The sequence below is a fragment of the Aspergillus tanneri genome (genome assembly GCF_003426965.1).
Source record: "Aspergillus tanneri strain NIH1004 chromosome Unknown AapTan_2_pilon_pilon_pilon, whole genome shotgun sequence".
In the NCBI taxonomy this organism is placed as follows: Eukaryota; Fungi; Ascomycota; class Eurotiomycetes; order Eurotiales; family Aspergillaceae; genus Aspergillus; species Aspergillus tanneri.
Window position 1 is genome coordinate 3,037,456 of NW_022984629.1, and position 27,906 is coordinate 3,065,361.

The 27,906-nt window shown below is 47.9% G+C and overlaps 8 protein-coding genes across 8 annotated transcripts; 3 read left to right on the plus strand and 5 right to left on the minus strand.

The window, feature by feature from the left end:
* Window positions 1–4,434: 4,434 nt before the first annotated feature.
* On the plus strand, window positions 4,435–6,467 carry ATNIH1004_000988 (uncharacterized protein; the record flags this gene model as incomplete). The annotated part of the gene is made up of 3 exons (XM_033565688.1): window positions 4,435–4,639; window positions 4,701–5,189; window positions 5,461–6,467. 3 exons carry the CDS (start codon window positions 4,435–4,437, stop codon window positions 6,465–6,467), a joined length of 1,701 nt encoding a protein of 566 aa, XP_033431445.1.
* A 1,416-nt stretch (window positions 6,468–7,883) lies between these two features.
* ATNIH1004_000989 (uncharacterized protein) lies at window positions 7,884–10,359 on the minus strand (the record flags this gene model as incomplete). Its single annotated transcript, XM_033565689.1, has 6 exons — window positions 7,884–7,892; window positions 7,960–8,004; window positions 8,057–8,614; window positions 8,667–8,889; window positions 8,937–10,159; window positions 10,213–10,359. The coding sequence occupies 6 exons, from the start codon at window positions 10,357–10,359 to the stop codon at window positions 7,884–7,886; spliced, it is 2,205 nt and encodes a 734-aa protein (XP_033431446.1).
* Window positions 10,360–13,236: 2,877 nt separating this feature from the next.
* ATNIH1004_000990 (DUF3723 domain-containing protein) lies at window positions 13,237–16,631 on the minus strand (the record flags this gene model as incomplete). The annotated part of the gene is made up of 3 exons (XM_033565690.1): window positions 13,237–15,789; window positions 15,850–16,148; window positions 16,205–16,631. 3 exons carry the CDS (start codon window positions 16,629–16,631, stop codon window positions 13,237–13,239), a joined length of 3,279 nt encoding a protein of 1,092 aa, XP_033431447.1.
* A 236-nt stretch (window positions 16,632–16,867) lies between these two features.
* ATNIH1004_000991 (uncharacterized protein) lies at window positions 16,868–18,044 on the plus strand (the record flags this gene model as incomplete). The annotated part of the gene is made up of 4 exons (XM_033565691.1): window positions 16,868–17,458; window positions 17,509–17,608; window positions 17,662–17,876; window positions 17,925–18,044. 4 exons carry the CDS (start codon window positions 16,868–16,870, stop codon window positions 18,042–18,044), a joined length of 1,026 nt encoding a protein of 341 aa, XP_033431448.1.
* A 296-nt stretch (window positions 18,045–18,340) lies between these two features.
* On the minus strand, window positions 18,341–20,534 carry ATNIH1004_000992 (uncharacterized protein; the record flags this gene model as incomplete). Its single annotated transcript, XM_033565692.1, has 7 exons — window positions 18,341–18,662; window positions 18,712–19,795; window positions 19,867–20,005; window positions 20,056–20,109; window positions 20,161–20,352; window positions 20,405–20,455; window positions 20,508–20,534. The coding sequence occupies 7 exons, from the start codon at window positions 20,532–20,534 to the stop codon at window positions 18,341–18,343; spliced, it is 1,869 nt and encodes a 622-aa protein (XP_033431449.1).
* Window positions 20,535–21,242: 708 nt separating this feature from the next.
* Window positions 21,243–22,786, minus strand: ATNIH1004_000993 (ferric reductase family protein; the record flags this gene model as incomplete). Its single annotated transcript, XM_033565693.1, has 5 exons — window positions 21,243–21,379; window positions 21,429–21,618; window positions 21,680–22,279; window positions 22,331–22,483; window positions 22,535–22,786. The coding sequence occupies 5 exons, from the start codon at window positions 22,784–22,786 to the stop codon at window positions 21,243–21,245; spliced, it is 1,332 nt and encodes a 443-aa protein (XP_033431450.1).
* A 541-nt stretch (window positions 22,787–23,327) lies between these two features.
* ATNIH1004_000994 (uncharacterized protein) lies at window positions 23,328–23,715 on the plus strand (the record flags this gene model as incomplete). The annotated part of the gene is made up of 2 exons (XM_033565694.1): window positions 23,328–23,552; window positions 23,599–23,715. 2 exons carry the CDS (start codon window positions 23,328–23,330, stop codon window positions 23,713–23,715), a joined length of 342 nt encoding a protein of 113 aa, XP_033431451.1.
* Window positions 23,716–25,588: 1,873 nt separating this feature from the next.
* ATNIH1004_000995 (NUDIX hydrolase) lies at window positions 25,589–26,564 on the minus strand (the record flags this gene model as incomplete). The annotated part of the gene is made up of 2 exons (XM_033565695.1): window positions 25,589–26,216; window positions 26,263–26,564. The coding sequence occupies 2 exons, from the start codon at window positions 26,562–26,564 to the stop codon at window positions 25,589–25,591; spliced, it is 930 nt and encodes a 309-aa protein (XP_033431452.1).
* Window positions 26,565–27,906: the final 1,342 nt, after the last annotated feature.

Below are 27,906 nucleotides of genomic sequence, written 5' to 3' on the forward strand. Positions count from 1 at the left end.
GGATCCAATTAATATACCGCTGAAATGTGCTTGGAGCGTTCGCCAAGCCGAAAGGTGTTACTAGCCATTCGTAAAGGCCAAATCTAGTCCGGAAGGCTGTCATCCATTCGTCTCCTGGCGAGATCCGGATTTTATGAAATGCAGCAATAACATCAAGCTTGGTAAACCAGCATGCCTTCCCAATCCTTTCCAGTGTCTCATTAATTAAAGGAAGTGGATATCGGTCCTTTTTGTGATTGCATTTAAGCCTCGATAATCACAACAAAAAACGTAGTCCTCCTCCTGGTTTCTTTACTAAGAGAACCGGGGCTGCAGCGGGCGAATTGCTGACTCGTATAAACTGTTTGTCCAATAATTCTAAAAGGGTCTTCCTGAGGACTAGTAATTCATCGCGAGACATGTTGTACAGCGGTCCATGTGGGGGTTCACGAGTATTTCCGTTTTCGTCTTTTTCCAGCTCAATTTTATGGTCGACTCCAGCTCCACGGAGCGGTGGGAGTTTGTCGGCTTCTTCGCGGCTGAATACCGGGAGAAATTGGTGGTAATGAGCTGGTAGTTTGTCTTTAGGGTCCGTGTATTTCTTTACTGTAAGTGCTTTCTCAATATCTTTTAGGCTTGCGGCAAAACTCGTATCTCCTTGTTCTTTCTTCTTTTCCTAGCCCACATATTAAAGGAGTTGGCGTTAATGGGAGCAATTTTAGGGATTCCGGTCTGGTGGTATTCGCTGCTGACTTCAGTTCCAGTGTCTTGGAAGATTAACTTTAATCTATCAGTGGATATATTGGCTCTTTGAGAGATTAGCCATGGGAGTCCTAGTATAATATCGTGGCCTATATCAGTCGGGGCCACGTAGAGGAATATCCTTCGTTGGTAGTGACCTCCAATATCTAATGACATGTAGGCTACCTCGGTGACATACTCTCTAGCACCCCAATTCCTTTAATAAACCGTGGCGGGATGGTAATGCGCTGGAGACAGCTTTTTTGGGCAAACTTGGAAGAGATCATCCCATAAGGGTCACAGCCTGTATCAACTAAAGCATTTGCATTGTATTCCTTGTTAACCAGGGCTGTAATTATAAAGGGTGGACCTTCCATATTTTCCTTAAAGTTTTCCCATTCTTCTTTCGCCTCTATCCGCTCCTGTTCGCGACTTAAAACAGGAGCTACACTTTTCCCGCTTTGTCTTTGTCTTCCAGGTTGTCCTCGTCCTCCAGCACCGCACCGGTGATATTAGCGACTATGGGGATCCTAGGCGGAGGTGGTTGGGGCCTCCTGGGAGGTTGGAAGGGACAGTCTTTAACTATATGGCCTGGGGCTCCGCAACGTACGCACAGCCTTTCACTCCATCGTCGGTTAATCTCCTCCTGAGTTACCCATTTGGCACGTCGGGAGCTGGCAGTTTTCACTGCTGGTTCCCAGTCCATAGTATCACTAGAAGGGATAACAGCTTCACCGGAGTTTTTGTAATATGGTGGTGCCCATGGTCCCTTCTCTTTCCGCTTAAAATTCTCAAGGCGATGAGAGATCTCCTGCACTTGTTGGCAAAATCCATCATAAGTCTCTTTTTCCTCGATATTTATTAATCGGTTCTCAATCGTTCGGTTTAACGCGCTCTTCAAATACCCCTTTTAACTCTATCTTCCCAACCGCTGCCACCCGCTTCGAGGAGTAACCCATTGAGTTCTGCGACCAACTCTAGTACAGAGCGGTTTCCTTGGCGTAGAGTATTTAGGCGTACTAGGGCCTTCTCTTGACGGGTTGGGTCACTAAAGGCGCTTTCCAGCTGGCTGTAAAATCCTTGGAGCGTGAAGCTTGGAGAGGACTCATTGGCTGCGATCCATGCATGGATCCTTGCTGCTGCCTTGCCTCCCAGGCGGCTATAGCCGTACCATATTTGTTCCAACTCTCCTCCAAGAGAGGCCTCGTCTATCAGTAACTTCGCTTTCAGTTGGCTTAAAACTGTGGGAAAAGCGTAAGGTCTGTCCCGTCGAACCGTTCGGGGTCGGCTAGCTTCGGGCGAGGGCGCTGTTGTATAGGAGGTAGGGGGTAGGTACGGGTGCTGCGCTCGGTGTGGTGTTCGAAGTTGCCGGGGTTGGAGTCATTTGGAGTGCTGCTTGGAGCTCCGCGCGTAATGTCTGGATTTGCCCCTGGAAGTGATCCCGTTGCAGACCAAGAGCTATCTGCTGTTGTTCTATCATTTGACGAAATAGGGGTTCGGCCCATGTTGGTAGTTCTGTACTCCCACTTGGTGGGTTATATTCTCCTTCCATTCTGTTCGGTATTAGTTGTTTTCCGTTCTGTTCTATTCCATTCCGTTTCAGTATAAGATAAGTGACGAACGATTCCTAATGTCAAGGGCTGAACCCATAGAACACGACAAGATAGGTTATGTACAAGAAGGAATCGTTGAAGAAGGGAAGAAAGGAAGAAAGGAAGAAAGGAAGAGGAAACAAGCGGTAAACAAACAAGGTGGGGAGTCACGTGACATCGATCGAGGGCCAATGGGCCAAAAGGGTCAGTAGGGACAGTAGGGACAGTAGGGACAGTAGGGACAGTAGGGACAGTAGGGACAGTAGGGACAGTAGGGACAATAGGGACAATAGGGACAATAGGGACAACGGGGACAATAGGGACAATAGGGACAACGGGGACAGTAGGGACAATAGGGACAACGGGGACAGTAGGGACATTGGCCCGAGAGGTCAAACGGGCTCTAGCCCTTTACACACCAGGCCTTTTAAAACCCAAGAAGGCATGCAGATGCTAAAGGAAGAGATTAAAATCTTTAACCCAGGTCTAAAACTAATAAGACCCCTAACATGGCTGACACTAGAACATGTCCGTGAGACTAAAAATCACTTTTTAATTATAGTAATTCACCTTTAGGGGCCGCCGAAGCTGGAAACGGCGTCGCCCAACCGGGAAATGCCGCTCCTGACCGCCCGGGCCCTCGCCGCTATAAAGCCATCCCCCACCCGCCCCTGTAATGGTAACGTCTGGTTTTCTCTCAATTTTACGCCCGCCTCATTTCACCGCAGCCATTCCGCAATGTCCTCAGCCAAATGTTGGGAACAGGGTTTTTTTCGGATCGGATCACTTTCTGTGAGTTTCCCCTTGATTCGAAGGACTACGTGACTGACAGTGGCTCCTCAGTGATACCATTTTTCTTTACATTTTGCCCATCAACTTGGACTATCTTCCCGCAGCGAGCGTTCGTATGCAATGGCTATATCACTGCACCAGCACAACCCCTCCAGAGTTGATTGCGGTTCCCATATTGCCTGCTGGCTATGGTTAGCTTACGTGGCGATGATTTCGGAACACTGGCGTACCGGACCTTTGCAGGGGTACTCAACCATAGCACACCATCGTTCAGCTGGAGTGGGAAGGCCACCACCTCATCCCCCTTTCCTTGTGGAACATGGATGGATGATGCATGCGTTGCTGCCTTCGGCTCGTAGCCCCTGCAACAATGAGATGTGATTGGCTTTATTTCCGTTGGGCCCATTTTGCAAAGAGGGGATGCAGTAATGCGCAAGAGCTCGGTGTTTCGAAAACTACGAGTTGAAAGGCTGTGACTTCCGTGATGACCATTCTGGACTGCGTCGAAGTGGAACCTGCTATCCCGTGTTGATGAGTAGTATGATCATGCGGGTAGTCAACGTTTTATTCCGCCATCAAGTGTATGGTGAAGCTCGACCTCATCGCCCATTTGGGTGAATGTTTTAGCGCTCAGTGATTGGCATCCACTTATCAGCTTACTCTCAGCATTTTCCTATTTCGTGAGTCCAAGCCATCCAGACACAAGCCCAAAGCTCATCCGTCATCCTGCATCCACTATTGTTTTCGCTCCGCCTGTGACCATTCCTATCTCATCGACTCTGGAGAGCTCTCTTCAAGACACTGCCATGGTCAATGCGCAATATTTTCCATTTTCGGCGATATCAGCGAACAGGTAGCGTGGTCAACGAGGCAGTGAGCAAAATCTAGGTGTTAAGCCCTAGACAGCAACACCGCTGAGAACATGCACTTCTTCCCTGGCGGCGGCTTGCCTAGTTTGCTGTTTGGCCCCTGTTAGAATCAAGCGGTCTCGCGAGTTCCGTTCGGGAAGTTTTCTTTAAATGGCAGTGGGGCAACGGAGGCGCCGATATCAGCCCCGTTGAGTAATAGACTGGCAGCCTCGTTTTCTGTACTTTCCTACTGGATCAAATGGGTGGCGCACCTCTGAGGTGAAAAAACTGTAAGGACCATCCCTCCGCTAACAATTGTGATGGGTCCGAATAATGCGTTGATGATAAGGTTGCCTCGGCATGGTAGAAGAGACATAAATAGCCCGACCGGTGACCTTTTTATCTGCTCTTATTTCTTCTATACTGTGTGCCTTGCTGTCTTCCTGTTTACTTCGCTCATATCTGTCGATTATTTCCTCATCATGAGTGCCTTTCTTTTCTATAAGCCAAATTCACATCCAGGTCGTTACTCCAGGAGGGAGCGTTTCAGTTTGCGCCACACTGTGCTATCAGATAATGCATTGGATAATGGGTCAGATCTCTCCATGAAGAGATCAACCTTCGCCAAACCCGCGCGTTCCAGCGTTGGCAATGAGCTTGATATGAACATCCACAACTTGGGCCAGAGTATGTGTGCAGAGCTAGAAGGAGCTTAGATTTGAGACGATTTTATTAATCTTAATGATAGCCCAGTCAACGTTTGTGTGTGCGGAAACCCTGCCCCAGGGTTCGGATGAACATGATGCTTGCAGAACATCTATCAATGATGATCTGGATTCGTTGCACAGCCTGTTCTCCGAACTGGATACAGATTCGAAAAGTAATGGCAGTGTGGCAGATGAAGTACATCCTGCGGAATTAGTTTCAACCTTTTCTATTAAAGATATACCTCCTAGTGGCTCCAGTCACAGTCCAAGCAGAGGCGATACCCTCCATACAAAGGATTCCGGCCCAAATATCTCCCCCTCACCAATCCTACAGCGCATGGACACATTTTTGGACGACTCCTTTACTGAGTCATTATATCCTCTCGCACGTCATGAGCACCTAGAACGGGTAGACGATCTTGTACCGACAGGGGACGGCGATATACTGGCAGCTAAGGCCTGTAAAATTGATGAGATATCCTTAAAGACGAGTGATTCAGAAGCTCAGGATAGCCTCTACCTTTTTCATAGTAAGTCCTATAGCGACAGTTTCGTGAAGTCGCCATTACTAACTATCAGCCGACCATCCAGATGGAGAGAGAGACGTAACAAGCAGCGCCGAGCTTGTTCCAGATCCTGCCCAATATGGGATGGTTTCTCCTGCTTCCTTTTTAATGGAGCACAACCTGTCCACTGCACGATGCTCCACACCAACACCGCAGGCCAGGACCGATTTATCTAATGTGTTTCATCCTTTTCTTAATCAAGACAAGCAGCTTCATAATCGCTCTTGTCATGCAGACGTTGATTGCTCCGATGCCACAAACTGCACTTCTATTCCCGAGTTGAATGAATTATTTATCGAGAATGTAACCGGTTGTTCTGGCCTCACAACCAACCCCAGTACTGTGGCTTCATGGGGGGATATAGATGTGGAGATGCAAGACGTGCCACATAATCTGGGAGAGGCACCAAAGAGTACTGAGAGGGCGTCAAATAATACTACGTCTTCAGAAGAGCTTTGCGATTCTAGTACCCCCTTACAGCCAAGTCAACAGCGGAGTTTCACTTATGACACCAGTAGCGATATTTCCGCCCATTTCACGGAACTGCCCTTAAGCAGCGTTCAAGATCCACAGACGAAACGTGCTGAATTCTCTCATGTAGAGATCCGGGACCGCCGTCCCTTGGAGATGACCAGATCTTCTGTTGAGGCTTTAGGAAATCCTGTCTACAGTCCAATTTCGAGCTGTCACCACCCCCCAACCACCAACGGGCCATGGCATTTGAATGGAACAGTTCTTTCCATCGACCTCCGATATGCAGAAGTTCCCACCCGTTTTGGAAAATCCACTTTTCATGTGTTTGATGGCCAAGTTATTCAAATCCTTACGCTCGTCCACGGACCCATCAAAGCACCACCTCCTCAAAAGCCCATTTCTAGTGCTAAGACTAGTACAAAGAAGCGGAAACTTAACCGTCCTGCCGCGGCTGCTGGCCGTCTCTCACCCAAACAAAAGCAATGTCTTGTGCAGTTAAGGGAGGAAGGTTATACATGGAATGAGGTCACATCCCGATTTCCAGGCAGAAAGAAGGGCACACTTCAGGCAGCCTATTACACGACGCGGAAGAAGTTAAACCAGCAAGCCTCTCTACCCCGACAACATCCCAGACGGTTAGTATCAGAGCGCCAAGGCTCTGGTAGCCTGTCACATAGACAGACGGAGACTATCGGAAATTCAGAGCTAAGGCAGGGTAACAACCTAGAACATCCACGGTACAATCTGCGGTCAAGAGGAGTCCGGTAAATTAATACATAAGTACTGGCCAATAACCGATCACTCATCCTTCAAGGCGAAGCGGGTTATCTGATAATGGTGGCAGCCGTTGCAGCGTAACATAATTAATTATAATTTAAAAGCACAATCCACCATCCTCTGGATGTTTCCAAAACTATCAATTATCTTAGTTCTATCCGGCGACTCGCAGTCTGCCCTGCCGAACTTCAAGATTAGCTCGTGCTTGTAAAGGGCTGGAGCCCGTTTGACGTCTCGGGCCATTGTCCCTATTATCCCTGTTGTCCCTGTTGTCCCTATTGTCCCTACTGTCCCTTTTGGCCCTGTTGGCCCTGTTGGCCCATTTGGCCCATCGGCCCTCGATTCATGTCGCGTGACTCGTCACCTTGTTTGTTTACCGCTTATTTTCCTCTTCTTTTCTTCCTTCTTCGACGACTCCTTTTTGTACATAACCTATCCCATAGGCTCGACGGGTTCAGCCCCTGACAGTGCTGGCCGGCTACTTCCGTTTTTACTCTTATATCCTTAAAACAAATTGTAAACACATTACCAAAGACATTACCCCAATAGGATTGGCACTAGTCCATTTTAGGAATTTCGTGCTATTCCATCACCCTTACACCCCTCCAGCTCCCCCACTCTGCTGGCTGCGATCCGGGCTCCTCCACCCGGACAATATTTATGCTGGCCAATTGGGGAACTCGGCCTCCGAAACCCATCGCTCCCGGGATTGCCGCCCTTGGACGTGGAGTGCGTCGGTCGCGTCGGGCGTGAATGGCTGCGTTTGCCGGGGTCCGGAAAGGTGTCGTGGGATACAACCTGCGTCAGATCCTGCACTAATTGGACCCCATCGTCTTCGGCCACGTTGTCAAGATAAGGAGTAAATGGATTAAATTCTGTATGCGCTTGCTCAATCTACGGGTACCTCAGGTCGAAAATGGGTCTGGCGGCTCTGGCCCAATCACTATTGGAATGGGTGCCTGGAGATTCGGGGTTTTGTACTGCGGGAAAATGGCCCTACCACAAAAATTATTCCGTCAGAAACCTCAACTCTGCCAAGCTACAGTATATCATGGTGTTGCAGAATATGGTGTCCCAGGACATGGAGTATCCCGGGATAAAGTGTGTCCCAGGATAAAGTATCCCAGGATAGAGTGTGTCCCAGGATAAAGTATCCCAGGATAGAGTGTGTCCCAGGATAAAGTATCCAGGATAGAGTGTGTCCCAAGATAAGGTATCCCAGGATAAAATGTGTCCCAGGATAGAGTGTGTATTCAAGATAAATTATAAGATTGAGACGAAGTAACTTTCACACAGGGTATTCCGACAGACACTATAATTAACTATTGAGGCACCATCCATATTATCTATATCTCCTCATCGCACCACCCTCAACACAGGCTACTAAGCCCTCCACCACTTCCAGCGTCATTCTTTCTGGGTTCAGCACAGTGTCCCATGTCCCAATTGGAAGGCTATTTGACAAACGTCGAAAATTCCATACTGCCCTGATGCCACAACTCCATCCATCATTCTGCTGCGGAGTGGGCTACAATCATTAGCTTTAGGCTGGCTTCCGTAGACCTAGAGACAATACTTACGGCTTCCTGGTAGGAGAATTTCAGACCACTAAATTCCTCTTTAATTAATCGTGACATTCGCGTCTCCTTGGTGCCGTGGATGGTATCTGCCTGGGCCATCGAATCATAGTGACGTATTGCTCGTTCTCGTTCATTAATTTCGACTAAGGTAAAATGATTGTTATTATGGTTGATGGGGCAGAAATATACCAAAGGGACCACATTCCCAAACGCCTCCTTGGCCTCTCGTCGGTGCTTGGCAATCCTCATGGCCCAACCTCTCAATGGCCGCTTAATCGGTCGTATCTGATTATTACTCCCAATCTCGTCCAATGGGATACTTAGATCATGTCTGACAAACGCTGGCTTGTCAGATAGCTGCATAAGACCCATAATAGTCCACATGTCCAGCCAATGGCCCGGTCGAAGTCGCTGAAAGATCTCACAAGGTAGCTCCGCGCTCATATTAATTGCAATGGTATCATCATGTTCAAACATTGCCTTGCTTAGCACCTTTGTATTAACTCCTTCAATCAAGCAATCTATGGCTGCATCAAGTTTACCTTCAGGGAGATAGTCCTAAAGTAACTGGATTAGTCCATAGTCTAGCTATCGTAAATTAGTTACTTACCCCCTCCAAGGCACAAGCCATTTGCAACTCGCGAATCTCGCTTTCGGATATTAGCTCTGCTTCTTGTAAATCCCTATAGAACATGTGAAGGTCTGGCGATCCGTCCTTAATCAGCCGCTCTAGTTGTGAGCTTAGGATTTTTAGTAGCTTCATGTGCCTGGGATCCGCCTGGATTTCTCTGACTAGGATGTCAAGTTGTCCCATGCTCATTTTAGTATATTTCCTACTGCTTGTTAGTAGCGGAAGGAAGTTGGTGCTTTTAGCTCTTACCAAATTTGGTGATGGAACAATATCCCAAGTCCAAGTTCTTTTACAAGCTTCGTGCTTAACTTCTGGCCTCGACTAAGCTGCATACTGATATGCTTTCTCTGCAAATGTCTCTCACTCGCGGTGATACTGGCCGGGACATTTGACGGAATATTGGGCTTATCGCCTTGCAATGTTACCATACCAACTCCGCCGATCCACTTCCCACTTCCTTCAACTTGAATTGGACCTTCCTGCATCTTGTCCAACACATGAATTGCCGCTCCACGGCGCTCCACCGGCTTGTGCTTCTTTGTCAGGATAGTTGCTTGTGCAAGCCTCACCTGGTTGTCATACCATTGCCAGGCCCCCATATATTCCAGCATATTCAGGACAGTCACTTTAGTCTGTTGTGATGCACCCATTTCAAGCACCTGCATCCATATTGATCCATCAGACCATTGGTTGCCGGGTGCGGCTGCGATCGCTCCCGGATTGTCTCCTTGAAATGATTGAAGGATTCGTACGTGTACATCCCTGGGAACACCGTCCAGATGCCTGCTGAGCTGATAAATGGTGCGGGCAGCCTGGAGTGTTAAATCCGTGACAAAGTCTGTCTCCGAAAACAAAGGCCTTGGTGTGGATTGACCCGACAATTTGATACTCTCGAGTGATGCTGGTATTTTTTCTCTGCATATCTCTTCTGTCTGAAGTGAGGAAGAGTCACCATCAGCCTGTGTCTGTCTTGTTGGAGTAGCTGAAACGGACTTGGCGGACTGAGGGGCCGGAGACTCTTCCAGAGGTATTGGTCCATCCCTGACTTGGGGGGGTAATTCAGATTCACTTGGAGCTGAACTGGCATTTCGCACCTTGGAGCTAGCCATAAGGTCTCCTTTTGCTGCGATAATCGTGGTATATGCGCTAGCCATACTCTTCTCTCCTTCACCGCCACTGTTTTTCGAGGATGGAAGATGATGACCAGTACACGAAGGCAGTCCCACCGAATTCTCGCCATGGACCTTACCAGAGTGGCTGGGAGATTTATCCACGTTGAGTTCCTTTCCAAATTTGTTGGCTGTGAGGTTACCTCTCCTGCGCCTCGCAGACTTAGGTGGGCGATACGAAGGATCTTGATCTAGCTTGCGCTTGCGTCCTCCAGAATGTGTAATATTATCTCGAATCGCTCCGGCAATGGTCTGAGCGGCTTCCGGGGCATTCTCACACAGTTGATAAATAATAGTGCGGAACTAGAACCGTCAGTAATATGTATACCTTGTGTAAGGCAGTAACTTTAACATACCTCTGGTACATCTCGAAGCTCAATGGTTGCGTGGGAGGCAATCATATTGACAAATTGCCCAAGCAACATGACCAGCTCAGCCTGGATTCTTGCCGGCTGATCGTATGAGTATGAACTTTGCATGCCGGTACTGTTGGAGGCCATCATGATTATAAAGCACTTTGAGGCAACTGTCGTCGAACAGATTATGTAGGGTGAAGAAGGGTTAGGAGTCAAGAAAATGGGTGGGAGGTGGAAGACTTTTTATAGCCGGGATGACACCAGGCTTTTCAGCATCCTACGATACTGAAAAGCAGATTAGTCTAAGTCCCGGTCCATTATATCACCAGCAACGGCAAGGATCGCTCCCTTGGTTGCCGTATGCCAATGCTCGCTTATGGAAGATTGCAGGGATCTGGCTATCTTCCTGTTGAAGGACAGAATCGCTGGCTAGGGATTCCCGTCAGAGGGTGGTCAGACGTACCCAATGGCTGACTTGGCCTTACTCTCATGGCAGTAGACTAGACCCCACTGGCCGCAGTTGGCTTTCAGGCGCCTTCAGCTTCTATTCTTGGTCTTTAATAGTGCCATCTTCGTGGCTTGGAACAAGCCGTCTCTACCTATCAAATCTGGTCATATGATGCCATTCTGAGGTCCTGCCCCTGCCCCCCGCCCCCCTTGTGCCTGCTGGCACAGCCTGGGAGGCTGCCCATGAAGGCCGCTTTTCATGTCAAACAGGCCTGGATATCACTTGGACCCTCCAGCCCGACTGCCATCTGGGCATCTGGCAGCAGTCTGTTGATTTCGACACCTTGAATTGAAATCCACGGAGCACTGTTGGAAGCAATTCCGGAGAGAGTTCGTATAACTTGGAATCAGTTCTGCTCATTCCAGTAAGCCCGGTATCATAGAATCCAATCGAGTGAAGCGACTGCTTGTTGGTTTCGAGAAATCTGCGCCATGTAGTATATGGAATATATATGTATCCCAAGTCAAGTTGGGAAATATGCAATACCTTATCGGACAGTAGTTCCAAGGGCGCACTGCTTCCAGTCACTCGCAAGATTGTACTATACTTGAGTAAATCTTTTAATGAATCTGAGAGCTCAGGAAAATCCTGTCTTTCCGATGACCAACGATACGGAAGCTCCAAGGAGGACAGGCAAATAGTCCTCAAAGAAATTCCAGCCTCTCTTGCGCCATTTAATGCTTTTGTAATGGCTTGAATATGGTGTCGGTTAGACTTTTCCTTTATGGTCATACCAAGTGCTAGGTATGACTCTACCCAGTCTCTTGTATCGAGTGACTGGCAAAAATCTATCTCCAACTCGTTAAGTAGAGGTAAAGCTTTAAGGCAGGATAACAACGCATCTGCGTCTAGGTTCTCCTTGATTATTGCTTGTTGTTCTTCACAAATGCTCCGCAGGGTGTCATAAATCACCATATATGGGGGGCATTCGTCGGCCGGGTATCCATCATCGTAGAGTTCCTTTGCCTCAGTCACGTAGTTCTCAGGGGAAAGCAGCTCCGACTTAAAGCATTCAAAGTCTGGAACATCTTTGATTGGCCTTAGCCTGCATACTGTACATCCAAGTCACTCCTGGCCACTTACTGGGTTGTACCAACTCTGGGACTGTATAAGATAAAGACCTGACATGTTGACAGAGAGAGGAAGACTCCGCAAGTTGCCCAAGGCTATGAAGACTGTCCTCTGAAAAAGTGAAATGTACTTCACGAAAGATAACTGGGAGGCAGACTCCTCTCAGTCTCTTATTCACGCATGATAAATCCTTCAATTGCCAAGGCAAGAGATGTTTTAAAACTAAGTGCAGGATCTCCGTGGGAAGAAGATCGAGGCCAAATTTTTGCACTTCCATGTTAATAACAGCTAACTTTGGAGTAGTAAAAAGCACAGATATAGTCAATGATCCCTGATTTTATGGAAGATACTAGGGGAAACTAGCCCGGATATTCAATTATTTTCTCGTGCACATAACCCAAGACGCAATCGCAGGAAGACTGAATACAGGTGTCCAGGGTCAAACCCATCTCCTTTATACTCGATTCTATCCTCTGAGCCTTACCCACAGTGCATGGAGAGCCTGCACTCGCAGACGTTGCAGATGCTCAATAGGTGATGAGGGCTAAGTGCCGCAGTCGCTTCCGCCAAGCACCAAGAATAGGTTTCATTGGCCAGTTATAGCTGTCGCCTGGGGAAGTGGGGCCACCGCTGCGGTATGTGTTGCTTAAACCCATTTATGACTGCGGAAGTTCTCTGCGGCACTAAGTATCGATGCAAGAATACTATTGGGCAGACAAGGCTGCGGAGACTGAACAGAACAATAGCCTAGCACCGCAGTGACTCCCACAATCCTTTCTTTCTGCGGTTAAAAATGGGGCTTCATTGGCCCGTCACTTGCAGTGGGACTACCTCTGCGGCAGGGCAGGGATAAAATATTAGACGGAATTCTACTCTGGAGTAGACTGTATTTGGGAGGCGAAACAGTGCGCGACCCTACATGGGTTTGGTCAGCTGCGGTCATCAAGACCTTGCGGATTCTCGCAGGGGTACCTAGTATACCCATGTCTTATGATCGAATAGGGTATGAGACGGCTGTTCTAGAAGGTATACCGCTCGATGAGCAGTTTCACATGATATTTCCCCTCTCATCTGGCCTTTGCTTTCATGGGGACCCTCACGTGGCTAATTTCCTCACAAGAGGAAATTCACAAGAAGGCTTCCCTCTCAAGAGGGGCCTTCTGAGTCACGCTTTCCATGTCGGGTTACTTCATATGATAGTCTAAACATGAATGTGTTGTTATGAATGTATATATATGGCGTAACACACAAAATGGTCTACATATGTCAGTTGACAACATAAGAAACATTTCTTATGTGGTCAACTGCTCTGAGATGTTTCTCTTGGGCCGACATGGCTCATGTTTGTAAGAACCTCTTAAGTTGAACTACATATTCCTAGATTAGACCTAGAAGGGTGTTCATGTTTTCGTAGGTGACATAGAATGGTGACTTGGTAAGGGAGTTCATATTTCCTCAGATGTCTCAGAACGTACACGGTGACGCTTAGTTAGAGAACTTGGTTCAGATCCAGCCGAATCCAGAACTCGAGAGACCAACGATAGAAGTTGCTTATCCTTGGTGAGTCGCCCTTCAGCCGCGAGCCTCTGCTCTTCCTGCTCGGAGATCAAGAATACTGCATTATTGCCGTCGACAGTTGCCGCACGATAACATTGAGCCGGACTAAGGCTTTGCAGGTTCTTATCATACAGCGAGTATTTCTTCCAGGTGTACTTCCTCGCAACCCGTTCTACCAGTGATGGATCCAAAGGATCTACTTGGAGTCGGTCCGTCTGCACCCACTGTTCTTGCTGAAAAGCCCAGAAGGAGATTTCAACAATTCCTGGGGACAGCAGCGTTCCCACCGTGTGCTTAGGCACAGCGTCCTCCTTTGGAGGACTGTGACTACGGAGGTTGTTGGCATCATCTCGGGTAGTGGATGCTATAAGTTCGGGATTCTCCACGTGGGATTGAGACACTGGCTGTCCACCGTGAGAGACTGGAGATGGGTCTTGAGTAGGCTCTGGATTAACGACCTGTATGAGATTTGGATCCGAGCTGTGCATTGCCTCCACTAGATGGTTATTAGGGGACCTTGGTGGTGAATTCTCCCCTTCATGAGGTCTAGGTGGCAGTTCCAGGACGGGTTGCTCCTGGTTAAAAAGACCAAGCTCTTCCTCGAGTCGCTCGTGTTCTAACTCCTCCTCCAACTTTTCCTGCTCTTCCTGAGCCCTCATCAGGTGGTCAATGTATGCATCTAGACCCTGCTGTTGCCTACCAGGACTAATGACGGAAGGAATGCCGGAAGAAATGCCCTCAGGGTCCGCGGACTGTGGCTGCGATGGATAATCGATCCGCGCCTGGTCTTGAGGACCACCGTCTCGATGTGGGCCCTCTATCGTTGGTCTGTCGTCTAAGTTCTGCTCGAGAGGAGCTGCTTCAAGGGAAATCCTTGTACAGTGGCTATTGGTATCTCCCTCTTCCGGGTCGAGCGGGCCATAGTGGCGCAGCATGCTTGAGGCCTGCCGCTCGGGCTGCAGAGTTGCATGTACTTCCTGTTCAGAGGCTGGATTAGGAGTGTTGCGCTCCAACAATCCTGCATGGGGTATTATTGCAAGGCCTACATCGGGAAGTGCTGGGGACGAATGGCTTTGGTCTGACATATCCTGATCCGAGCGCTCCGTGTTCAGCCATTCTATCTGCATGGGCTCTTGGTCCCCCTTCCCTGTTGAGTGCAACAAACGTCTGCGTGTCTGAACCTTCCGCATTCGTTGTCGTTGCAAAACACCTCGTCCGGCTTGGCCCCTCGGTGCCTGCCTGCTGCGCAATATTTGTCGTTCCCCATCCTGTCGGACCCTCAGCTCTTCTGGCTGTCCTTGTTCTTGTTGAGGCAGCTCCCTTGATAGGGCCGACTGCAGAGTTAATCCGGGATCCGCAGATGGCCCATCTTCCCCGACGAACAACGGTGACCAAGGAGGAATATCCCCCGGGGTCTCTCCGGTGTGATCGCCGCCACTGGGTCCAGGTCGCGTAGGTTTTCCAAAGAAGGCGAAATAGACACAACGCCGGACAAAAAGGGTAGTGATCGTGTCAGCAACCCCGACATCGTCGGCGTGCAAAAGATCCAGGAAGAGAAAAGGGCTATCTTGCTTATGGGTTCGCATTCGTGGCATACCGCAACGAGCCCGAGGTCTCACGGTGCTGTCCGCGAGAAGATCAGGGACTATTTCTGGCTGAACAGGAACTGCAGTTGCGAAACAATCAACAATTTGACTAACTAGTGTATCAAACTGCTCAGCGTCATACTGGAAACAATTAGGTTTCCTGGCCTGCAACAGAGCCGCCCGTGCGATCTGGTGGTCAGGGGAACCATCAATTAATGTTTTAATTTCCGGGGAATCGAACCCGAGCCGGCGGGCGAGTTCGGCCATCTCGTAAATCGCTCTCTCGTCCGCTCTGGCACGAGCTGGCTTTGCCAACAGGTCATCATCATTCTTCGGGGCCGGCGGCATTAAAGGATAGTGTCGCATTGCATACAGCCACACCTGTAAGTATCCCTTATCAAGACGCTCTGCATCGGTCGCACGCTCATGCCGGAAAGTGGACTCGGAGACCTGGATAACGATCTCTTCCGCCTCTGAATCCAAGGATGGAATAAACATCGAGCTCATGGTGTTCCACACAGACTCTGTTGACGCGCCAAAGAGTCGCTTCACGCAATGGGCGCAGCTTTCCAGATACTTGAAGTCTTCAAAAAATGTATACAAAGACGGAACCAGCCCGTTAAATGTCTTCATTCGATTCCATATAATCCTTCGTTCTTCTTCGCTGAATTCTGCGAATGCCTGGCCACCCAGGATCAATCCACCGGCCTTTTTGGCGTCAGTTCGGGATTTGCCTGGTGCCATTAACTGCAGGGCGTTAACGGTATCAGAATCAATTTTCTTCATCGCACAATAATCCGAGGCAACTAAGGAGGACCAGAAGTCTCCTATGTGGTCGAGATAAGTCAGGATCTCCTACAGAGTTGTGAGAAATGTGTTTATCCAAGAGGCACAGTCTTATATTCCACAACTTACTTCGACACAACCGGTGGCGATTAACCGGTGAAGCATACTAATTCTCATCCCATGTGCCCAAAGCCCAGTTATCGGCAGTAATCGGTCAAAGGCTCGTCGGAGACGGCGATTTCTTTTATTGTCGAGCTGATCTAGGCGGTCCTGGTTGCTGGGGGACAATCGGACAAACCACCGCTGCCGAAAAGCTTCATTGTCCTCGCCTTCATACTGTCGGATCTTGCGATAAATTTCTCCATCGGTCGGCTTCTTCTGGTTGGCATATTCTTCTACCAGGGACGTCCTTAGTTCTTCACCAATATCTACATCGATGGTTCAGCCCCACAGGTACAAGAGAGATGAATCCTAGAAGGCATACCGTCTAAGTAGAGGTCTACCATCCACCACCGGTCAGCAGGAGGAAGCACCTCGGTTCCCGCCTGCACACGATGACGTCCGTGGAGGGCTCGCAGCTGCCCTGCTGCAAACCTCAGCTGCGGACATTGGTGGGGATCATTTGTCAGCAGTAACTGCTGCGGAACATTCGCTTTCCGCAGCGCCGCAGCGAGATCTTGGCAGGACACAATCGCGGGGACATGATTGTCGACGTCCAGGCGACGACAACGGTTTTTACGGAAGATTTCACGAAGCCGACCCAGGTTTTTGGGGTCCAGGTCTCGTGGTAATGGGGGATCGAACTCAATCTGGTTGATACTAACCTTCGCCGTTCCTAGGTATTTCAGTCGCCGCTCCGTTGCCAGCCGGACTTCTTCCTCGGTGAATAAAGCCCGTCGCATTGCAGGCATAGAGTTAAAGCAAATTCCTATAGTGGCAAGAGTAAATTTGGCGCCCTGGCAGCCTATTTATATATTGAATGCGCCCTCCGTTGCGGTAGCATTGCGTAGCTTTCCTCTCCTGCACGCAGGCTCGCCGCAGCCACTCTAATCCAAGTAACCTAAAAACTGTCCCCCTCTGTTGCTCACATGGACTGCATTCCATTGTTTTATTTATCAATCCGGACTTGATATCGATTAATCCCAGCATGCGGACCGGGAATAACAGGCCGGTCACCCAAATCCTAGTGGATGATGTTCCTTTTCCCAACCACCCTCCTAATGATACTCAAGACGCCGTGCCATTACCACCTGCGCTCAAACCCAAGAGCAAGGGGACCCCACCGTCCAGCGCGCGCCTGGCCAAAAGGCCCGCAGCTCCCTCTCCCGCAGAGCCCAGTCGTAAGATCATCCGTGGCCAACCACGAGCCTTGGCTCTGCCAGAGATCAGTGAGTCGGGAAACAGTGTCGCTTCAGACCTAGTTATACGAGACGAGCCTCCTTGGGATACTTTTGACAAATCCTACGACTGCGATTTGGCCGGCAATGTTGCTGTCTGCGTCCGGCGCTCCGGTCGCCGTACTGCCTGTGCGATTCGCCAGTATCCCAGGGAGGATGCGGATAGAATTCTGGGAATTCTCCGTTCCATCCGCCATAATAATATAGTCTCAGTTTGGCAGTGTTTCCGCACCGCTGATGCGCTGTATACGCTCGGCAAGTTCCATCCGCTTACTCTAGGCCATATCGTCGCATGCAAAGCCTTTCCAAACCTGCGTCAGCTGGCTGCCATTATGTCCCAGGTCTTTCCCCCTGCTCCCCACGGATATACCGGTTCACTAAACATTCCTAGTTTCTTGATGGATTATCATATCTCACCACCCAAAATCTCCATCACACCTCCCTGGATTGCTCCAGCGTCCTAATGAGTCTTGACGGGGAGGTCCAAATCGGTAACTCCAATGCTTAAATCCAGATCAGAAAGGTTTTTAACTAACACTCCTAGCACGGATTGATCGCTGTACCGTCCGGCCGCAGGGTAGGATTCAACCGAGCGACTTGGCTCCCGTTGGGCGGGTGATGATGGAACTGATGCAAAAATACGTTAAGGACGATGGGGCGATCGGGCTTGACAATCTTGATCGCTGGCGGACCCGCCCAGCTGCTATTGAATTTCTCTCCGCGACAACGTCGGCCAGTTCTTTTGAGGAATTAAAAAGAGTTTGTGGTCCCCCTCTCTGATTTTGAAAGCTGCTCATTTGTCCCCAGCAGCATCTCCTGACAGATATCCGTTGGTCTACTGGTGATCTGATTGGTCTTGCGTGGCTTTCCTTGATTTCCGCACGCACCTTCTACTCATACACACCCCCGTCTACAGAAGAAAAATAGGCCATAGATGTTACTATGATTTTTAAATAGACTATTAGAAAACCAACGAATTGAAAATCAATAATATTCAAACCATGATTTAAAATGCTACACAAAGAAATGGGAAAAGAAAACAGAAAACCGCCGCGCTAAGAAATGTAGATAAAAGCACTGGAGCATAAATCAAAAGTCTCCAGTCCTAACTGTCACGGCCTGCCTGATCGGGAACATTCGATCGAGAAAACCGCTGCGCCAGGAGTAAAAAACTAGGATTCAAGGACAGCGTCCTTGAACTGTTCTCGCTTTATATAGTCAGGTTAAGCATTATATATGGCAAGAAAGGCGGTCAATTCCTCATTAGCAGGGATTGTGGTATCCTCCAGCACCAGAGGATTTGTAAGCGGCCTGTTCTGAAAAGCCCTCTGATCCTCATCAGCGGCAGTGGTCAATGCGGCCTGTCTCAGCAGGCCAGTATTATTATCCAAAATAATATGGCGGATACGAGAATCAATCACTCCATTTAGAATGGATATTGCCACAGCCCCCAATGAGTGTAAGAGGCGAACAGTGCCTGGGCGAGTGTGTAAGATAAAGGTAATCAAAGCATTAATTTGATCATTGCTAAATCTGTCATCATGTCTATGCGCTTGAGTCAGTTAGCTCACGGTAAGGGGTTTGGGAAACATACATGCTATCCACCAACTTTTCGTCAGCGACCAACAAGATACCAAATCCCAAGGACGCTGCAAATCTCCACCACCATCTCCCTCGCCGTATATAATAGGTGCTAAATCTATTATTGTTACATTTGCTCGACTTCGATTTACTCGGATCATTGTTGTAGGCGGTAAGGATGCTGGTAACCACCCCGGTCTCTCCCTGCTGCATACACAGACTCTTATAGCTAACAAAGAGCAATATTTGAGCGACACGCCTCGCAAGGGGACAAGAAAATGGTTTTTTCTTGCTCTTATCTTCCTCAAGCACTTTGAGGTAATTCACTGCTCCATCTTTACCTTCCCAACTTTCTGGAAGCCCAAGCTTGCTTAGACTGGAAGGTATAGTACCCTCGGCGTCGAAGATAGGCTGTAGGATTCCTAATGGATCCCGGGGGAGGATGCGAGCTTCTGCTTTACAGATATGCCCAATCTGAATATCAGTAAATAACACATTCTTGTCACCAAATTTACACGACTGTAACAATCTGGAGATTATCTGTTGTTGCTGTGAGCCACGGGCTGACCCCCGGGGAGAGTTAGCAGAATAAGAGGTTGGATAAGGTGAAGCATCTGCACCAGGTGATGGTACAGATACGGGTGTCGCTACAAGGTCTGGGGGTGTACCAATCGACTGCAGTGTATTGGCAGAACAGGAAGGTGATAGACAGCTGCCAGAAACCGGAAGCGTGAGTGGTCGACCCGCTGGGGGAGAGTTGAATTGAGAAGAGGGTGTTGGATAAGATAAGGCGCCTGTATCGGGCCCAGGGGTTAAACCAGAAGGGGTAAATAGCTCCTCCGCTGGGGTGCTAACAACATCGCCATTTACAAAGGTTGTAGGTGTGGCGGGGTTGGCGTGGAACTTAGTATTCGGCACCGGATCAGAAGGCATCCATGGTTCCATGCTTAACTCTATGCCAGCATTATTATCTATAAATTGATCAAAGATGGCACCCGTTCCGGTGGGGTAATTCTCGGGACTGGATGGCGTGGGATCTGTCATCGGCGGGCATGATGGGAAAGGTGAAGGTTGCGTGGGGTCTGTATTAAACTCTCCTATGGTAAAATACAGTGTTAGTTAGACCGAAAATAAAAGGTGGGATATGCAGGGAAGGAACAGCTGTTACCCGAAGAGTTATTCTTGGTGATTCTAAGGTTAAAACTTTCTATGTAGCCGACTTCTACAAGCCTTTCGAATATGTCGACTATGTCGGACAACCGCAGCTTCCATAAAACCTTCAAATCAGTCCCGAAACCTAGAACAAGCTATACTGCGTCAGTCTTAGACGAGGGATCCTCAAATTAGACCGACTGACCTTGAAAAGTTCCTCTTTTTCCAAAATATCTGGGATTACTCCGCGGTCGGGTCCCTGTGACATACAGCGTGAGCTAGTGTGAATGCCTGAGAAAATAGAACGCACCACTAAGTGGATATAGATCCAATCTGAGTTATCATGACCATACGGAGTTGGTATAAGATCTGAGTTGGTGATCATCCCTACAGTGAACCATTGTATATACCATCCAGCTGTAACTCGCTTCAGGAAGTCATCCTGTTGAGAAACATCCCATGATCCTATCAACCGCAATATATAGCCAATCCGATGGAACAACTAGATTAGAGTGAGTATTAGCCGTAAATTAAGTTAAATAGAATATTCTCACCTCAACGTATTTAGACGTATCCAAAACTAGCAGGGGTTTCTGATGGATCTCCTTCAAGATGAAGGATGAGCAGATGGTAATAGTGGGGATGAGCGATACTTACTGGGATGCCGACCGTAAGAAAAGACATTTTTGTGGGACCAGCCCGTAGGATTAACCAAAACTAGTAAAGGAGAGAATAAGAGTTGGTGAGAGACAGTGATGGAGGTTGTTGGTGGAAAAGAGGTGGCTCGGTCGGCGACCGGGGGAGAAACGACAGTGTGGGTTAGGAAGAAGCATTATGAAAAATTAAGGGGGAAAGGTGTCGCTTTTATAGGAGGGAGCCGAAAACAGCCCTCAGAAAAATGAGGTCCTCAGAAAAATGAGGTCCTAGGAGCAGAATAGATAGGTTCCTAGGAGCAGAATCGATGGCCACGGTTGTCGAGACAGTTCGTGGCCCTGACCAGAATTAAAAGCCCCACCTTAAGCGCGACCATCATGAGTGCCTGCAGATCTACGAACGTGGGCAAAAATACCAGCAAAAAATAATTCCCGGCTATCTTTCCGACCCAAGCCATTCTCTCACCCAAGCCATTCTCTCTCCCTGTATTTCATTCGACTAGATTAACGCACGATCGTTATGACACAACAGTTGTCGATCCCTGTCAACTATCTACAGGCGGTGGGGGGTGGCAGAACTCTAATCGATCCAATCTCAGTTCAGCATTTTCTCCGACAATATTTCAATCAGCACTGCCGTCAGGGCGTAGGCCAACCCTGCCTGAGGCACCAAGACTGCTTTATTCCCACAATTCCTGTACGATAGAATTCTTCCTTCCTTCCTTCCCTCCTTCCTTCTCTACGTCTGATGTTTCGTTAGGTGTACAGGGTCATTGCAACTGGGTTGATACTCCAGTTCTGAGAGATTTACGCCCTGATGAAGGTGTCCTCGTACTATCTCCTGTATATGGTCCCGTAGTTCATCCATGGCGGAAACTAGCAAAAGATCAGCACGTGCCCTCCGAGTAATATTAGTGGTCCTTACCCATCACCAGCGTCCGACCTTGCTCGTCCCGGATATTGGGCAGCCTTTCAATCTGGTCGCCGGATGCCTCGAGAGATATAATGTTTTGATAATCTGGCACACCCTGGTAGAGGCAGGCTCGTTTATGCTGGCCGAAGGGTAATTTAGTTTGCCCGAGACCCTTCCCCACATAAATAGACATATTAAGAATCTAGAACCATGGTATTGTCAGGGTCAGGTGGGGCCTCCCGTCATAAAGATTTAATACGTACATATCCTTCATCCATGATATCATCTTTCAGGAGGTTATTTAGCAGGCCCTGGGCCGCGACGATCTCGCCCATCGATTCCACCTGCCAAACCAAATGTAACCGGCGAACCTGTGAGGTGCAGGTGTTATAGCCGTAGATCATTTTCTTCAAGTATGGAATTGCGGCTGCGATCCCAAATCCACTAGCGACCACCAAGATACTTTCATAGTGGCCGACATCCTCACTTGTTCCATGTGGTCCTGTGAACAAGGCCAAGAAAGAAACTGAGCTCTCTACAACCGCAGGGGAGTGGCGAATAAGATCTGCAGATAAACCACGGCGTGGTTGCACGAGAAGTTCCATGGCCTCCTGTCTACCTCTGGACCACGATGTAACTGTGAAAGGATGTGTCTGAGTCCAAGCCCATAGACTGACTGATGGCATCCAGAGGTTAATATACTGTCCGGCCTCCAATTTCACAGGTCGAGGTAAGATAACACGGACATGGGCGGCGGTCACCACAGTGCCTTTCTCATTAGATTGTTTCGTGCTAAATGAGACGACAGCCCTGGGAGAACCGCGGCCGGCGAACAGCCCGTTTCGATAGAGAAAGGTCATTAGCTGTAAGAATAAAGTCAGCCCAAATATCCCCAATGCAACCAAGAGATAAACTTTTGAGGAACGGTTCCGGGATGAAAGATGCTGCCAGGTGCCGTAAACAAAGAGCCCCGTTAGAATTTGATGTCCTCGGAGAAAGACCTCATAGGACCATCGACGAAACCATGAAATTGAAATAAGAGCAAGGACACCCAGTGAGATCGTAGCCTAGCAAATGTTAGGTAAAGCAGAATAGGTCCAAGGATATGTAACGCGTACAATCATAGTAAAGAGGTTTTGCATTTCACGGAGCGGAAAGCTAAATTCCTGGGCCTGGACCACCACAACGACGTGGAATAACAGCAGAGCAACGGCCATCCAGCCAGTAGCACGGTGGATTTTGCAACAAGTGCGCCACGTGATGCCTAGAAGGTCTGCTAGATAGCTGAGGTGGATGGCCGATAAAGGGAAGACCAAGTTAACTAAGGCGAGTTCTCCCGCCCGGCGGCCAGCGCCAGTCCAGGATTGCATCCTAAATAAGACGAGAAAAACATTAATTCCAGCATATAATACATGAAGGAAAACACTAGCTCGGGTCCAAGGGCCCAAGAGGTGATGCCTATGGACAATAAAAGGGAGGGTAAGATGTCGAGAAAGTAAAACAGAAAAAAAGTTCGACCAGTTAGCGAGGATAGAGAGAGTTCGGGTCAGGAGGAGAATAGCAAAAATGCCGCCAGCGGCAATGGCATAAATGACTATGGAATCCATGCTCAGTTCGAAATGAGAAAAACGTAACAGACAAAGCAAGAAGAATACATGAGGAAGGGCAGCATGAAAAGCAGGGACCTTTTATAGTATAGGTAGCCGCAAATAATAATCTCGTTGCGGTACAGTAGAGCTAGCTCGCTGCGGTAGAGCCGACCGCAATAGAGCGTATACTACAGTCAAAAATCCCATACAGCTCAGCACTTCCGCAGCGATCCCCATGGCCCAAAATAGAAGATATTTAATAGACCTCAACGTCTCGAAGATTAAGATCTCTAAATAATCCATCTTGCTAAGAAACCAAGCGATGCCTCAGAAATCTTCTTGGTTAAAGAAGCGTCGCTCAGAGAGTGCACGAGCAAAAACACAACAGCGGCACAGACGTAAGAGAGGGCTATTCAAGAAAGCAGCAGAGTTCAGCCTTGAATGCGAATCCGACGTAGTTGTGGCTGTTCGGATTCAGAAAACTGGGCAGATATATATTTTTGATTCAGCCTCAAAGAAGAAATGGCTAAATACGCTGTCCGACTTGGTATGTTCCATCAGAGCATTTAAGACCTCTAGACTTACATTATTAGGCGACGTATTATCCCCCTCCAATCCAGGAGACACTGGAAGATGTCATCCCCCAACTTGAGTGTTCGTCATGGAATCTGGGAGGTGGGTCAGCATCTACGAGCGATGACAAGGCATGACATAATCTTAGACAATTAGTTGCTTTCACTTTTCTTTTCTTTCCTTTTAATTACTTAGACATTGGTACATACTGAAATAGCCCAATTTACAGTACTATCTTCCTCCCTGCGGAGATAGCTGGCTTTTTCCCTTTCTACCAAGCCCGTTGAGGTTTAGAAGAGCAAGACGCTAAGCTATATTTGTAAAGCAGTCCAGTATTCACAGTAGACTAAAGTGTGGGGAACTTCCTTAGAGCTGTTTTCGCCTGTCCGTTTTGTAAAGGGCTGGAGCCAGTTTAACCTCTCGGGCCAATGTCAATATTATCCCTGATGTCCCTATTGTCCCTACTGTCCCTACTGTCCCTATTGTCCCTACTGTCCCTACTGTCCCTCCTGTCCCTACTGTCCCAATTGTCCCTACTGTCCCTATTGTCCCTACTGGCCCTTTTGGCCCTGTTGGCCCCCTTTGCCCATCGCCCCTCGATGTTAGGAACCTACCATATTCGGTATGGTCACGTGGCCTCACTTAGTCACCCATCTAGATAACTAGTCAGCTCGCCTGAGCCCCTTGAATTCAAGAGAATTGTGCCTCGCGAACACTCGACCCATGTCACATGACTCCTCACCTTGTTTGTTTACCGCTCATTTTCCTCTTCTTTTCTTCCTTCTTCAACGATTCCTTTTTGTACATATGTAACCTATCCCATAGGTTCTACGGGTTCTGCCCCTGACACGTTAGTTGCCTCAGGTTCCTTGACTGTAAGAAATATTTCCTACAGTATGTTCAGAAATTTTGCCAACGGAAAAATTACGCTATCGCGTTTATGGCCAGCCGCCAAGCCGGCCGTATGCCTAAAGATGATTCTTCAACAGGCCACTAATTCGAATACGTGGCCTATTCGGTCATATAAATAGAGCTTTTTGATCAGCTTAATTAGGAAATCAGACCTTTATTATTTTGATTCGATATACGTTGTATTTTAGCGCTCCACCGATCAAATTATTGTGATGGAAAATACGTGTACCGCCAAGCGGATGCTTCTTGGCAGCAGATCATCAACGCAGGGAAGTAGCTTTCCTCATTTTCTCGTCGTGAATAAGTAGCCTTATAGTCTAATGCTCTGAAGGCTTTTCTTGCTCTCTTAATGGGAGAAGGGTTGGACAAATCTTCTTATGGATTCGGGGTCCGTGATTGGAGATGAGGGCGGTTTGACATATGAGTTATACTATTTGATATAAAACATAAAACACGCAAATTTACCTACTAATCCCGACAAATTAAACCCTAGTCCTATGAATTTTTATTCTATTTCTGGTTTGTACGAAAGATTCAGCACCTTTCTAGTTGTTTCTCTCTTAGTCTGCGGTGCCCCACACTCCGCAGTGGTTATCCACTTCCAAGGTGAGATCTTCGAGCCCACAAAACCCCCAATTTTGACTGCGGATCTGCGGATCTGCGGCGCTAAGCTATCATCTTGGGGCACCGCAACCAAGGAGAATCTTTATAGATTCAACTACACCTCCCGGTTTTTCTACGGCCCTCTCATGGCTGCCGCCCTCATGAAAGGTTGTATTCTCTGGGACATTATGTGATTGGAGCGTTGAATGTATACATTACAATGCTCGGAGTGATGCGCTCAGTCAACATTATTTAATATTGATAGCTATTCGACTAGAATACTAAACATGAGGAAATAAGGGAAGAGGGTTCTGGAACGTGGTGGTGGTCGACGTGGTTGACCGCTAGCAAGGCACACTTGACTAGGATGAACCACAGGGGCCAGGTGAGCAATCGTCTCACAGGAACAGAAAAAACAAAGAAACACGCACACAGACAAGCACCAAGAATCGGGAGTGAACATCACACCCTTTACACTACCCAATAATCCACATTTTATGGAGTACTTGATAAGGAGTCAAACGCAGATAGTATCATTCCCCTTTGGTTTGGGAAAAAGGTGGCCTCACTCATATCCACTACTTCGTTTCGTGTTGCCCAGCGGAAGGCTTGGTGCTCAGCCGGATTAAGTACCACCTTGTCCAACAGTTGCTGGGGCTCTTCACTCTCATGGACATCCACTATGAATATAAACTTGTGAACAGTTCTGCCCCTCTTGAGCCATCGGTCCTGAATAAGGCCCATAAAGGCAGAGATGTGGAGCTGGGTCTCTTCACGGCACTCACGCACAGCAGCATGTATAATTGACATGTCAGCCTCAGTGTGTTCAGTGCCAATCTGCTCGACCCCCCCGCCTGGGCATTCCCAGATGTTTGCATGGCTGTCTGACTTGGCCCGTTGGACAAGGAGTACATCTTTTTTCGAAGGCGTGAAAATAAGAACGCCGACTTTTAAGTCAACTTCTGTTTTTGGAAGAGGTGCTTGGTACTCAGAGAGGTGGGAGGCGACACGAAAGTCCGACAGTTTATCCTTAATCGCCATCATTTGATTTAAAAGATCACTCATTTGATTATATGAGGTTTCGATGTATCCTTGCTGGAAAAAGTCCCAGATGAGGAACGATCTATGGGCTGTTAGATCTGGTATCGGATCTGCCAATTTTTACTCACACGAACTGAGTACATGTGTACTGAGTCTGCTCACACACTGAGTATATTCGAGAGGCGATGCTTCTTAGGTCTGGCCACTCAAAAGTAACAGGAAAAGTGATAATAGCAATAGCTTTTTTGCGGGGTATATCAGAGATCCACCTCACATCTGACTCCCGGCTTGCACTTGTGTGGTGTTTATCAGGATGGATGAAAGTGATAAGCCAGTGATAATCACAATCCAGGTATCCGTGTGTACACCAAAGCTCAATGCGTTTGACAGGAATGTCATCGCAATGGGCTGCAAGTTCCAGTGTGTTCATTTTGGAAATGGAGATGAAGAGTAGATGGTAAGGGAACGCAGGCTAGACAGGAAGAAGATGAGAAGCAGAGGAAGGGCGAAAAGGCAAAAACAGCGAGACCCTTTGGGCCCTTTAAATGTGAGCAGCCTCCTCGCATGAGTGTTTGGTGGCTTGGCTGTATCCAACAGACCTTCCATGACTTGACTGATACACCAAGGTGGACCCAACATGCGCCGGTTCTCTTAAAAAAAACCAATCCCTGCCTAGCGCCATGGTTATACCGGAATGGCCATGGAAGTCTCTTATTAACCACTGCTACCGAAGGAGAGCACCTAAGACAACATTAAGGGACTAGATCTTTCCTATGCAGATAGTTGCATCATATTGGCCAACGCTACATTTTATGGTGGTATGTCTTAGCCAATATAAATCTCGTATTTTCATAGCTAAACAGTAAATGCCTAAGGAATAAGTAGGATACAGGCCTTTCCCCTTCACACAGAGACGAGCAGACCATCACTAGAGCCGATTTGGAGGAGAGGCTAGTGTGATATTAGTACCCAGTGTCGAGCAGCGTCAAGTTTGAGCTGAAGTAAATGCCGATCAACTAGGCTAAGGAGGGGAGCGTATCGGTACCGGCAGGAAACGAGATGGACTTCTTGGGGCTTTTTGCTGAAAACGAGCTGAAAACAAAAGATATGGCTTTTGATCCCGAAAAAGGATGCCGCAGTAGTTCCTCAAACATAAGCCATGCATTCTACTAAAATCTTAATTGGCATATGCCTCGTTATTCTAGGTCGCTGTTTGCAACTATATTATTTCTATGCTGCTTTAATGGTGCGGATTGAATTTTGTTTGGTCACTCTAGGATCCTAGTAAAAGGGCCATTTCCACTGTGTATAGTTAGGCCTCAAGCATAGAACCAACTCGGACTAGAATCTTCAAACCCTGTCAGGATAGACAAAGGCCAGCCTAGCTTCCGAAGGGATTCCATCGGCTGTGCTGAATCAAGTGATTCCTTACAATTAATGTTTTCGGTTAGACGCAGTTCTTAACTATATGGGTACGTATAGGTACATATATTCCAAGGGAAAAAAAAAAAGAAAGAAAGAAAGAAAGAAAGAACGAAAGAAAAAAAAAAGAAAAAGAAAAAAGAAAAAGAAAAAGAAAAAGAAAAAGAAAAGAAAAGAAACGAAAAGAAAAGAAAACTAAATCTAATATTCTTCCTGCTCGTCTGAAATAATAAGCCACTGATGTTTTAAAATGCCATAACGTTTCTTAAGTTTTGCCCATTCCAACGGTGATATAAGGTTTTTCGCAGAATTAAGTTTGATTTGAAGTTCGTCCCGTTTATCTGGCTCAA